The sequence below is a fragment of the Crocodylus porosus genome, unplaced genomic scaffold, assembly GCF_001723895.1.
Source record: "Crocodylus porosus isolate Cpor-Errol unplaced genomic scaffold, CroPor_comp1, whole genome shotgun sequence".
NCBI lineage: Eukaryota > Metazoa > Chordata > Crocodylia > Crocodylidae > Crocodylus > Crocodylus porosus.
Genome location: NW_017728933.1, coordinates 7,744,546 through 7,758,212, shown reverse-complemented (window position 1 = coordinate 7,758,212; position 13,667 = coordinate 7,744,546). Strand labels below are relative to the sequence as shown.

At 41.7% G+C, this 13,667-nt stretch overlaps 1 protein-coding gene across 1 annotated transcript in view; it reads right to left on the bottom strand.

The window, feature by feature from the left end:
• The window catches only part of KCNU1 (potassium calcium-activated channel subfamily U member 1), a 92,951-nt gene that overhangs the window by 60,970 nt on the left and 18,314 nt on the right, over positions 1–13,667 (bottom strand). The window contains 3 exon segments of the mRNA XM_019546150.1: positions 6,681–6,780; positions 11,817–11,917; positions 12,043–12,129. Coding sequence (XP_019401695.1) covers positions 6,681–6,780; positions 11,817–11,917; positions 12,043–12,129 — 288 coding nt within the window.

The window sequence follows — 13,667 nt, the reverse complement described above, 5'->3', positions numbered from 1 at the left end:
GGAAGACTAAGCAGAAAGGGTGAAATTCTGTAGAAGAGCCTTCCAATCAGTCCAACCAACAACATTTAGACAAATAGCTTGTAGTCCAGAGTTTATACCTCCTTGATAATCCACTGTGCACCTGTTTAACTCAATTCCCCATCCAGTCATTAAATAGGCTTTTTTTTTTTTTTTTTTAAGGGTCATTATGATGCGATTTATGACATTTGTGTAATTGTCAGAATTACTGTGGGTAATTAAAATATCAAGTGCATGCTGCCAGAGGCTTCAGTCATTCTCGGTGCACTCATTAAAAATCAGGAGCTGACCAAATTATAAATAGTTTGCACAAGTTCACAGAGAAATCTTATTACGAAGCTTATCCTTTTGCACCTGGACTTTGCATTCATGCAAAGTCTTACAGTGCTTGTATTATTGTATCGTGTAATGGGGTTAGTAATATATGGGTGGGTGCAACACCATTTGCACTGTGCAATGCACTTTTGCTTTACATAGCAAAAAGAGTATATCCCACAAACCCTTTGGAAGGTTTGGCAATAGGAATGAGAAGTGAGAATTCAGAGGCACAGGGAAGAGAGAAAGAACCTGCTTTCACATGAGATATAACGTGGTAAAGTAAGGCAGCGAATGGCAGACATTACAGAGAGGAAGTCTCTCTCATCAGCCTCAGGGAAAAAGCAAAGGGAGGCAAAGGCTGAGAGCATAATGGAGTAGTGTACAAGGCTGGAACATGTCACTGGGTGTCTTTAAAACTAACTGAACAGTGAAATGTAGGAACAAATGAAGACATCAGCCAAGGTACAGTATTTAAGGACAAGGGTTGTCACCTCTTGGGGCATGGCATTCTGCAGTTGGTACAGTGTAGCCTAAAGGGAGGGAACAGGAAAAGGCTGAGGCAAGCATATGGATATCAGCACTGCTTTAAGTTGGGAAAGAGATCATTGCTGAAATCCTGGCTCCAGTTAAGTCCATGTCAAAGCTTCCACTGAATTCAGTGAAGCTAGGGATTTACCTGACACATCTTAGGAATTCCTGACCTAATGCAGATTTGTCATTAGCTGTCAATGGAATAATTGTGTACCCCCCTCTGGCACCAGTAAATGGGTGGGGTTCAACTTGTACTGTTCCTGTGGCACTTGGCAGGAGGTCTTACATGCTATGCTACCACTTCTTATTACCATTACACTGATTGTTGAAAGTAATATTGGTAACGACCAGGCAAATTAGGGAGGATAGATGGTTATACAAGTGATGCTGAAGTTCAAAAAGGATCTTTGAGCAAGGCTCACCCCAATGGTCAGGTGCTGGAACAATAAATTAGGGTGGATCTAAAGATACACATATAAAAGAAAAGGAGTAGTGGAATCAAAGTAATATGGATGGAGCTGAGGTTGGATTCATTTGCAAGGTAGGCACTTGAGGATGTTGCAACAGAAAGAGAGAGGGAGAATACTGTGGGATTAAGGTCTCTCATCTGCTTTTTCCAAGCTAGATAAGCCTAATTAACTTCATATGTATTTATCAGTTCACTGTATCTATCAGCCCATCTAATCTGTCATCTTGGCACTGACAAGGACTTCTTGATAAATTACTGCAAGAATCATAGGACTCTGCAATGGAGCAAAGAGTGGAATGTAAAACAATATCCTCTGTAACCCAGAAACACCTTGCTTTAGATTAAGTTCACAAATATTCACAAAAAAAAAAAAATTTCATGCGACTTTGCCTATCTCTTCGCAATTCTTCCTTTGTTATCACAAACACCATCCATTTATCTGCACAGGAACAATTATTATTATTATTTTTTTAAACAAAATTGGAAAATGTGGATAAAATGAGAAACTACCTTCTCAATATCTTATCATAAAGCCAATCACAAGTATTGACTTCATTTTCTACTCCTTGCTCCTTTGCCATTCCTTTTTCCAGGTGCCCCTGAGCGCCCCAAAAATATCGTAAAGAAATCTTGTTCCACCAAAACGATCTAGACAAAAGAGAGATGGAAAAGTTCCAGGCTTTTCTAAATTCTCTGAAAAATAAAATACCCGCTGGCATTGTATCAGTAGAAAAACAAAGGGAAACTGAAACTTGTTTAACTTGTAAGTTAGGTTTTCCCCTAACCAAAACAGAGACAGCTCAACTTTCCAGACCCCTCCACTCCTGCAGGGTAAATGCCAGGTAGGGATCAAAAACACAATGTGTATGCTGACAAAAAGGATCTTGCTTATTGTAGCAACACTTTCTCCACCTCTATCTATCTCCTTTTTCTTGAGAACACAGTTTTACACTTGTCCTTCATACAAATAACCCGAGGGTGGGAATTATTCAGAAGGCTCGTGTTTGACACCCCATCTGTTCATTTCTGACAGCGATATATAATGTAAGGCTATAAAAACTTGAAAAATAATGCAACATAAAAAGGGATTGACTCGGCTCCAAGAGGCCATAAACGGTAACAAATACCATTGTATGATTTATTTCATGCTGTAATCTTTACAGTAAGTCATCTTTCAGACATTTCCTTGTGACAGGTTTTAATAATATTAATGCCCAGAGCAATCCAAATCATCGCCAATAGACATATTTATCAAGCTGCCAATCCAAGTAAATGAAATTCTATAAGCAATAATGTAACATGTTTAAAGGAAGCTAATAAAACAAGTCAGCAGAGAAATATTACTGCAAAGTATTCTCTCTCTAATCCGACCCTGGATTTTATACAGCCAAAATGCAAATCTTTCCCTCCGTGATTTATCGCTCCAAAAATACCGATGACCTTTTCGCGAGCTCCTGCACAGCCCCTCGCACACATTCATAAAGATCGCGATGCATTCTGCCAGATTAACTGAATGCTGGAGTGCTTAGCATTATTGCTTTGTTTTGCCTTGCCTTTGGGTTGGGATGAGATGGTTAGCATCAAAGAGCGAGATTTTAATTCCCTTAGATTTATTAAAGACTGACAAGCCCCAACTTAGGCTTGGCAACCCAGCAGGTATTTATGAGCAATTATCCAGATACTAGATAAATTTCAATTAAAGAAAGAACTAACATTTGCTTTTTAACCTGGCTTTCACTTTCATCTAATTCAGTTTTTATTAATCCTTTGCTTGGGTAAATGAACTCTCATCCAGGACAAAAATGGGAATGAGACAGCACGGTGCAGCAGCCACATGAGGCCTGGTGCACACACATTCTTTTGTACTTAGCTAGTAACTTAACAGGAATGAAAAACAAAAGTCAACAACTCAGCAAAATATACACTATTAAATTTGTCACGCCTCAGGCCAGAACGCGTGGAAAAGCCATGACTAGCAAGGCAAGTGTATTGATGTAAGGACTCATAAGTGGTTGAAGAACTCAAACAGGTTTCTTTTCATTCACTTCAAACCAATTTTATAGGACTCCTTTTGTTAAATGGTGCTAATAAAGTCACTTTCCTTGATATACAGACTCATTTCTTGGGGATTTCTTTTAGGTGGACAATAACATGGATATGAATTTTGTGCGTGCTGTTGGAGGGAAGACAGCTTTAATCAAAACCCTGCATGCAACTAAAAATATAAGCAAATTTGGGATACTGTAGTCTTATAACTTTGCCCCACTCCTCCCAAACAGACCAGGTTGGGGTGTTCTGAATGCGTTTTGATGGGGGAGAGGGAAAAAATCAACCATCTCTAACTGCATTAAAAAAAAAAAAATCTAGATGTACTCAGTCACCTCTTCCCCCATAAAAAGAAATAAAATAAAAATTCTTTATGTATATTTGGGAGGGGAACAAAACAGGATTTTTTTTCAATTAAACATATAACTGGCCAAATTCTTTGACCAATGAAAACGTTTTATGGAAATATCAATATTCTTTGGTACTTTCAAGTTCTGAAAAATCATTTGTCCTATGAAAATGCTAGGTTTGGGTTTTTCTTTTTGTTTCTTACTGGCTTGTTGTGGTGCCCACTCCACCTTCACTATCTCTTTTTGCATCTTATTTGTTCTTCAAAGGTGCTGCTCAGAAAGGTACCTCTGCACATGTTTGAATGGAGAGCTTCACATTATGTTCCTTCAAATCCCCCATGTCCTTGACCATTTCCTAAAAACAGGGGCTTCATTGACCTATAAGGCTTCTTTTATACTAGAGGGGTGAGTAATTTGTAACTATATTGGGTAAAGCTTTAACAATTTTTCTAGGAACCCATGATAGCTAGGCATCCAATTCCCCACCAAAGCCACTGGAAATCAGAAGCTACCACCAGGAAAGAGAGAGAGTACATGCATGTGTACAGTTTATCTTCTGCTCTGAGATGTAGGAGAAGCTCTGCCCTGCCTGATTCAGAGCAGTTTGTCATCCCATAGCAGACCAAATCGGTACTTCAACTTGAGTATCTATCAAGCCAGTATCCTACAGCATGTAGGAGTTCCTCCTCCACCCCATAAGCCCTGCATGGAAAACATCAGGTTTTGATTGAAAGTGGACATTTTGATTTAAGTCCATTTACACAAAATATGGCTTGGGTTTGATTTCAGCGAAGAACACAATCGGGTTTTCAAAACCTCTGTAGTTATTGCAAATCTGTCGTCTGGATGAGTGCCGCTTTGCTAGGTGACCTCGGATACTCCATTTCACTTCTCTGACCTTCCCACCCTTTGTAAGCCCTGAGCCAGGACTTGCCTTTTACTATGTGTACAGACAGCACCGAGCCTAACATGGCTGTATAGCAGTAGAAGCCTCTGGGCACTGCTATCATACAAATAATAAATACTGCTACTACTAATAATAACAGTGTAAAATGTCCTCCCATGGGAAGCAATGTAAGCCCAATCTCTGGTGACATTTAAAACTAAATACCAGAAAATGTACTGTAGGAAACAATCCTGACCTGGCTGGATGGAACATAGTTTCCTTCCTTTTGATATGATGGTGAGGTAGAAACTTGACGGGGAAAGGAAATATTTATGTGAGTATTTGGCCATGTCTTCAGGGGATTACAGAACATCTCCTAGTAAAATTTCTTTTCCTTTTGTTATGCAGCAGCAAAGATCTCAGGGAAAAAAAAATAAAAAGAAATATATAATCCCCAAGGTGTAATCCCAGAGTATAGAAACTCACTTCTCTTAAATACCTCCCTCTGGCATAATTGACTTTTCATGCGCATTTTAATAATGATATTTCAGCAGGCTGTGAAGGTTTTTTCCTTCTCTTTTTTTTGGGTAAATTATGTTATAGGGTTTGGGGGGGGAGGGGGAAGGGATGTGTTATAAATCTAATTATGTTTTCACTTATATTTAACAAGTCAGCACAATCTACCCGTGCGTGTGTATATGTTTACCATGCAGTTCCAATATTTACAGCTGACCTAATTGGTTGCAGGGCAGATGCAATGAACAACATTTTATCGTCCTGATACCATGTAAGTGCTGGGGACAGCTGCTGAGTTGCAGAGCTACCCAAAGGAGACCCTGGAGTTCTTGCTGTGCCAACATTTGCCTTTGCTGCTGATGCACAAAATTGGACAGGTTGATGCGGGGGGGCGGGGGACTTTTATTTATTCATTTATTTATTAAATTAGGGCTTGTTTCTTTTAGATCTCCCAAGTCTGCAAGCTCCTCACAGACACTGCCATCCAGCCCTTGAAGGAAGAAGTTTGCAAATGCTCCTAGTGTCCTTACCCTGTCAGGATTTTGTCTCATTTCCCAAAAGTTCTTGTGTGACAAGGTTGCCAATGCATACTGGAAGGATCCTTCATTGGGTAGTTCTCCACAATATAATAGCCTACTACTGCTGCCAGTAATGGATTCGTCGTATTATGGTACCCTTTCTTGTGCTGCATGGTACCTTGCATCATGAGTCATCTCAGTGAAGGTCAGCAGAAGTGCCTGGGAAGTTATGGACTATTTCTATGAGTATAGGTATCACCAGTCATCTCTACAGGTGCAATTATTGTAGCTAATTCAATAGGTAGATCAGGTCTATACTGCAGAGCCCAGGATTCAATTTGACTGATGACCAGCTAATCCCACAAGAACAATGGGAGGATCTGGGCAGATCTCCCTTTGTGTTACCACCACTGCTGCAATCAGCAGAGTGACTCAGGTTGAGGCTACTGTGGGTTTAACAGGAAAGGCTTTGGTCAGGGGGTGAGTTCTTTGGGAAAAATTATTCAACTTTAGATGGTGCCTCCTCCATATTTTGTTGAAGTCCAGGTTTGCTCATTTTCCAGGCATGCTGCGAAGTCTGTACTTATGCCTGGACATTAGGGTCTCATGCTTGCAAAGTGCTCAACAGCTCTGTGAGAAGCTGAGCGCCATCCATTCCCACTGAAGTTGGAAGGCATTTGAACACTCAGCATCTTAGAAGCGCTCTCTGCATTTTAAAGGATTAAACCTGTACAGTGGGTGTGGGCTGAAGGGCTAAGGAGTTATATGTATAAGACAGAGATTGCTTTGTAAGGCTCTTCACTTAATCAGGACAAAATATGCACTGCAAACAAAACCAGTGACAAAGGCATGGGACTTAGAAGTAAAAGCCCTTTGAACCCACTTCAAAAGGAGACAGACTTACCCAGCCTTCCACATCTCCCAAATTCTCAGTGCAGCAAAACCAGGACATCCCTAAAATGTGCATGTGTGCGCGTGCACACACACACATACACACGCGCTCTCTCTCTCTCTTTTACATTTCTTACCTGGCAGCATAACTCGAAGGAGGAAGAACCCCAAGAGACCTTGACTTTACTGGGTCCTGGTCTGGAACGCACAGAGTTTCTCGGCGGGCTTTCAGCTTTTCTGAAACAAAGGCAATGAAAAGGAATTTGCTACCTTTTGTATATCCCTCAAATATATTTATATTCTGGTTGCAAGTGCTAAAAAGGTTTTTGTGGGGGCTTAAAAAATGCCTGACAAAGGGGCCTTGAGAAATTGCTGAGCCAAACACAGCAAGGCAGTGCAGCTTTATAATGTGGGTACCTTAGGCCTAGTAGGAACCTGACAGCATCATGCAGAGCTAATATTATGCAGTTAGACCAACCATGGACTGATTCTGAAAGGGGATTAACATGAACATTTCTGTAGGTTTTTTAAGAGGTTCAAATGACCCCAAATGCTCAAAGTAAAACCCAATAAAAATTGCCAATTTGTCCCACAAAACAGATGACCTCATCTCCCAGGTATCCCACACTAAGCCAGACTCCAAGTCAGCTACCACTGAATTACATCAGACCTCTGCTGTGCTTTAAGTGCTTTTCTTTGCTAGACAAGTGGTACCTGGAATTCACCATGCATCTAAAAGGGTCAGTTCCCAAGGTGAACTCCAGAAGTCCTTCCTGCTCCTAAGTTAAAGAGGACCAACTTTAAAGAAAATGTATACATCTAAAGATGCAGAGGCACCCAGTGGGTTTTTCTAAAGTAGTTGGTATCCATCTGTATCTAATTACACGAGGCCTGTGTACAGACGTCATTATGTGGCTCACAGCTTCTCAAACTCCTCAGCCCTGTGTCTGCCTTGTCTCCTGCCTTCTTAATCTCATCCCTACCCCTGTCAAGAGTCTGACAGGAGAAGGAGCAAAGATCTCCACGTCACATATGCCCAAACAGGTCCAATGTGCATGGGGGGGAACTTGGACTGGAGAGGCATTCAGACCCACGTATCTCTTCATCGCACAGACTGACAGCTGAACCCTTTCACATGCTTTTTGTTTCCTTCTCATTTTGTAACCATTTCCAAACTATGCTCATCCAGATGAAACATCTAATGAGCCTACACAGTTTCCTGGCACAGAAGAGACATCTTTTTGAATAGGCGATTTGTTGACTTTAACAAACAGTAATTGCACCCACACAGGTATGCTAAATGCAGGTGCATTTACTCCTGGTAACAAGATAGCTCCCTTTGCAATCCCATTTTAAGGTGGTGGTCACAGTACAGGATGGAAAATGATCCAAAGACATGACATGTTGCTGTCAATCTCTTTGAGAGGTCAAGTTTAGTAATGGTTTTGTAAGCTAAGCAACGGAGGGTAAATCTAAAAACATCCCCCTGAGCTGAGACAACTAAGCTTCTGAGACCCCATTGTGAGCTTGAGGAATGACCATCTTATAGTGAGGCACTTAATGTTAACTCAAGAGATCTGGATCTGCTGCAAACTTTCTGCCTCACCTCAAGCACAGGAGGCCAGAGGGTCTTCCAAAAGGGTCAGCCCTCCATTAACTTCAACAGCATTAATGTTCATCTTTGCCTGCTGAGCATCTGGGTTGGGATTTCCAAAAACATCAAAAGGGCAGACTTTAAAAACATTTAGGTGCCTAACAGTGCAGATAGCTATGTGGTGCTATTGAAAATGAAGAGGTTTTGAAAATCCCACTAGCCCTTATTGCATCTATAAGCAACTAGACATCAAATCCAGCCCTATTCCACTTAGAAGCCAAGTCCCACTGACTTTGAGTACGTCTGTACTGCAGAGTTAACTCAAGAGATCAGCACCAACTTCAGACTAGCACAGGTATGAGTATTTATACTGCAGAATCCTACCTGGGTGACTGGCTTTGCTGGCCCTGCCCTCACCACACCTCACTAGGACTTTCAGAGGAAATGTCACGTGCAGTCAGCTGAGTTAATAGGTGAGTCATTCCCACTGAGTGGTGGGAGTATTTATTTGGGCATCTGGGCACCTGGGAGGAATTGTGGGAAGTCAAAGCTGGATGATCATCACTTCATTAATATGGCCCACATTCCTCATAGCAAAGTAGGTGGATTACCGGCCCAAGTAACACAGCCTCAAACCTTGAACACGCACTGCAAGCTAGGTCAGCTAGAGGGGGATTAAAGCACCTGCAAACTCCTAGTCAGGGGTTTTTGCATCCAGGTGAAGGACACCACCTGAATGAGGCCCCGAGCAAATGCTATAAACAAGCTGAACGCTTCAAACCTTGGGATGTCTCACCCCTGCCCTTATTCTCAGTAACATTTTTCTCCTTTTATCCATCTTTTGTTTTTTTGTTGCTGGCAGTGATTGCTTCTCTTGTTGACACTCTCAGCAAAGCAGCCCAGATGGGAAAAAAACTTGGGAGGCTGAATTCCCCTCTGACCACTAAAGATGGTTACTTTGGGCCAAAGCCAAAGCGTTTGGGCGAGGTGAAGCACGGGCAAAGCTCTCGGCCCTGTACTTGTTCCCCGAATATAAGATACCCGTCTTGAGTGGCTTCAGTCTGGTTTCTTTCAGGATGTCTCAAAATCATGGCAACATCAGATGGCAAGAGACAACATTTTTGGCCAGGTTCTGTTATCCTGAAGCAAAAGCAGGAATAGCTCTCGTCTTTTACTTTAACAGAAAGTCTTTCCCTTTTGCTGCCTTACATACTCCAGTTAAATGATGGCACTTTATAGCACGTAGTTGGCAAAGCCTCTTGGCTCCTTTTACTGCAGTCCAAATCTCTTCGAGTCCTGAAACAGTTTTTAGACTCATGACAATAAACCTGATTCCTACCCGTCTTAAAATCAGCCTGGTTTAATGGAAGACAATGGAGACACACTGACTTAACACTAGTTGGGGATCTCATCCACCACTCCTTAATTCATTTTGGCTCATAGTGGTACTGGAGGCATCCAGGCCAGGGTGACACAAACTGTTTAAGCGACATTCCCTTTTCTGGCACGAACCGAAGCACTTATAATTATCCAGTGTTTTGCTCCGATACATCCAAAATCCTACAGAGAAACTGATGGCAAGGTTTCATGTCTGGCAACACTTCTCATCTGCCTAAGGTAACTGTTCTCTCTGCAGTATAACTGGCGTGGAGCCGTAGCTTTGCAAACAATTGCCTTTTATGACTATACATTTATATTATAAGCCTGTCTTGTCCTTTTAAAATCCGATCATCTAAGATCATACGCTAAAGAGAAAGAAAAACAATCAGGTGTAGAGCTCCTATGGTATCAATGTCTCGCCATCTGTTGGCTGCTAACTCTTAAAGATATCTGTGCAATTTATGGGATCCTCTGTTCTGGGAGGTAGCTGGCTTTGGGGAGCCTGAGTGGCATCTATGTTGATCTGTATGCAGGACTGAAAATAGGCAATAGTTTCTTGTTGTAAATGATATTACTATATGGAGTCCTCCAGGTGTCAGTGCATATGCATTTGTTCACTTGGCCTGACAGTGCAACTCTCTATGAATGGCTTTAGCCTTTCTCTGAGCCCTGGGTGCTTCAGTCAGGTATTTAATAATGGGGCTTGGCTGCCATCTACTGTTGAAAGGAAATGTTATATAATGTACACATACACAGTGCGTGTGTGTGTGTGTGTGTGTGTCTGTGTGTGTCTGTGTGTTGCACAAAGCACCATATGTCAGAAGTACAGTGGTAGACAAGGTAAAAACAGATGAGGAGGTTTAGAAATACATCTTCTGCTATATCTAATGACTGGCTTGGCCCAAATCTCCTAGGAGGAGACTTTGAACATTTCCATCTATCTGTTCGGATGCAGGGTGTGCTGCCTGATCAGCAGATTTCAGCATTGCTCAAAGGAAACCACTTTTTGAGGGAAAAAAAGCATTTCTGTCTCCCTGATCTCCTACTTCATGCTGCCATGACAAGTTCTGCTTCAGCCATTCACAGGTTATTCAGGTCAGCAAAAGCAGCTGCACGGTTTTTAGTAGCCAGTTACATACAGGCCATCAGGTTTAATGATAAAACGGCACCTCCTATAGCCTTAAATGCTATGAATCTAGAAGAGTGTTAATGAGGGATGACCACAGAGATGCTCACTGTGGTCTGGGTTAGATTTCAGCTCTTAATTTAGATCTGCCAGGCCATCTAGCCCGTTCTTAGACCTAAGAGCCATAGGAAATGAAATCTGGGGTGAGGAAGGAATAACCCATTCTACTCTTCGGTTGATGTTACTATGATTAGGCATTTTCCCCCTATTTAATCTAAACTTTCTACATTTTTAACATAAAATGCTTACCACTTATAATATATCCTGGCACAAACTCAAATCCATCTTTGCTGACCTCGTGTTTATTAGTTCGCATCCTTATGATGATATTATTATCTAGGCCATATCCTGACAGCCTTCCCTCAGTGTATTTGGCTTCTTTTACTAAGGCTTTGCTTCTGATGTTTTTAATGGAAGTTTTGTCCAAGTAGTTATCAGTTACAAACTAAGGACCACCTTTGTACTGCCTCTGGAACAGGCTCCCCACAGAACTGGTACAGACATCCACCCTGGCGATCTTCAAAAAGCATCTTGCTGCATCATCTGACCCCCGCGGTCTTTCCCGCCCAAGTGCAGGGGGGCTGGACCCGATCATCTGTATGGTCCCTCCCAGCCCCTAACAACTTTGAAACTATATGAAACTATGAACTCTGGCCCCAGAGAGCCTTGAATACCAAGCAGTTTACAAACTGTATGCATGCAGCACCAATGGGATGGAAGTACCTTAGAGTTCAGCTCTGGGACTAAAGGGCATTGAGCTTGTGCTAAATCAGAGGCAGCAGAGGGGAACACTTTTTTTTTCTTTTTTGCAATTTGACTCCCATCAATATAAGCTATAGAAGCCTGTAACATTCAGTCAAAGTAGACAGGATTGCAAGGTTTTCTGAAGTCATCTGAAAGATCCACACACAGTTAACTGCGTGGAACTCAGTATTTTATTTCATAAGGATAAAAGACTGCGTTCAAGCCCATATTTCCATGGCAGCCAGGGGAGCAGTGGGCAGGTAGGCAAGTCATACCCGAGCTGCTGCAGGTAGGTACATCATACCTGATGCCCAGATTTCTGTGCCAACCTCTCATTATAACTGATGCTTAAATTTAAAGGACAATTACCTCCGATGCTTCTCCTCCGAAGTTTGCTTCTACAGTGACATTTTTCAATCAGTTTTGGATTATCAATATCACTATGGCAGGCTTTACAGTAAAAATGCGCCCTGGATAATAACAGAATAGAGGGAGAAATCGGAGTAAAATTAGCAGAGGGAAGGAAATGTTCCAAATGCATTTCTTTGCTCTCCAAAAGTTTGCTTGTCCAGAACTGTTTGATTTGAAAGGTTACCTTTTAACTTCTGCCATGGATTTGGCAATAAAAAAGCCCATTACATTTCGATGGAGCATTATCTTTGCAGACGGGTTGATTAGGATACTGGGAAACAGTAACAAACAGAAAAATCACATTATTGTCTATTTAGTGGCTGAAGTTGTTTAACCTTTGTCACCTGTGAGGTCAGCTTAAATGATCACAACAGCCCCTTCTTGCCTCATAGGCCCTGTTAGAGTAGTAGCTGAGGTTCACAACACATTTGTGAGGCAGGTAAGTGTTATTAGCCCTCTTTTATACATAAAGGACCAAGGCACAGGGGACTGACTTGAGAAGGCTCCGACAGGGGTAGAAACACAAACCCCAGTCTCCTAGGTCCCAGTTCACAAGACTAGCCTATTTTATGATGTTAGCAATCTTCCAGTTTTTTATGACTGTTTATGACTCTAAAGTTGATAGAACACAGGCTTTTTTTCATACTACAAAACTATTTAAAATGCTTATTTTAAGGGATTAATTCGTTGTCTGTCTTCAGCTGCTGAATATTCCAGATATAACCAGGTGCACCCAACGTTTTGCTGAAGATGCCAAATATTCCCCGTTAAAGCATACCTGCTGTGCTGCTAAATGTATTAGGAATGTGCAGGCTCGGTGCGCCTGCTGTGGTATTGAACAGGCCTGTTATATCTAGGGAAAAGACACCTGTTTTTCTAATGAACATCCCAGGTACTTTCGCTGAGAATATACCTGCTGTGCTGCTCTTGCTATTAAAGTACAACTAGGTTGAATCCCACTGCAGTGTTACTAAATTTGTCAGGTACACCTGGGTAGTCCTGCTCTACTGCTAGATGTATCAGTTGTATCTGAATATCCTAGTGATTTCAGCCCAGTTTTAATGGATGTTGGCAGTGCAATTGGAGCAGGCAACTCTAGTAAAAAATATTAACTGTTTCCTATTCCTCCTACAAAAAAAAGAAGAGACCTCCCTTGCGCTCCCTTCTGTTTAGTCACTCATTTGCTAATGGAGAAATAAGTGACACTCACCTATTAACTGCATCAGTAGGAGTAATAGTAGTAGAAGTAGCATTAGCACTGGGGTAGCATTTAGAAGCTTGAGTCATTGAACAAGAACCACACATGCAGAACAGAAGGATTGCTTCTACCCCGAGGAGCTTCTACTTATTTTCCATCTTTTCATCATTTCCCCCCTTGTAAAATACCCACAACAAGAGATTCATCCAGGGTCTGATTTTCATTGGTTAGCATGCCTTGGTTTCATTCAGCCTGATGAATGCTCAGGGTCTCTGGAGACCATAACCCCAAAATCCCAAGCCATTTCATTGTCCTACCACCCATTATCTGTTTTTCTCTGTTTCTATTCCATATTCTGAGGTTTCTTCCCAAAGGGGCTACTTCATTTATAGAAGCAAACATTTATACACATTGTATGCAACAACCTGCCACTCTCAGGATAATTTCACAAGGTTTTCCATGTTGTACACTGCTTGCTCAATCCCTGTTTATGAACTGGTTCCAGCGTTCCCATTAAGCGGTCTTGTATTTCATCACTGGAACAGAGAGAGTGTTATCTGGCTCTGGACCAGATCAGCTTCAGAACATAGCAAGTTCTGTTGTCAGCATTG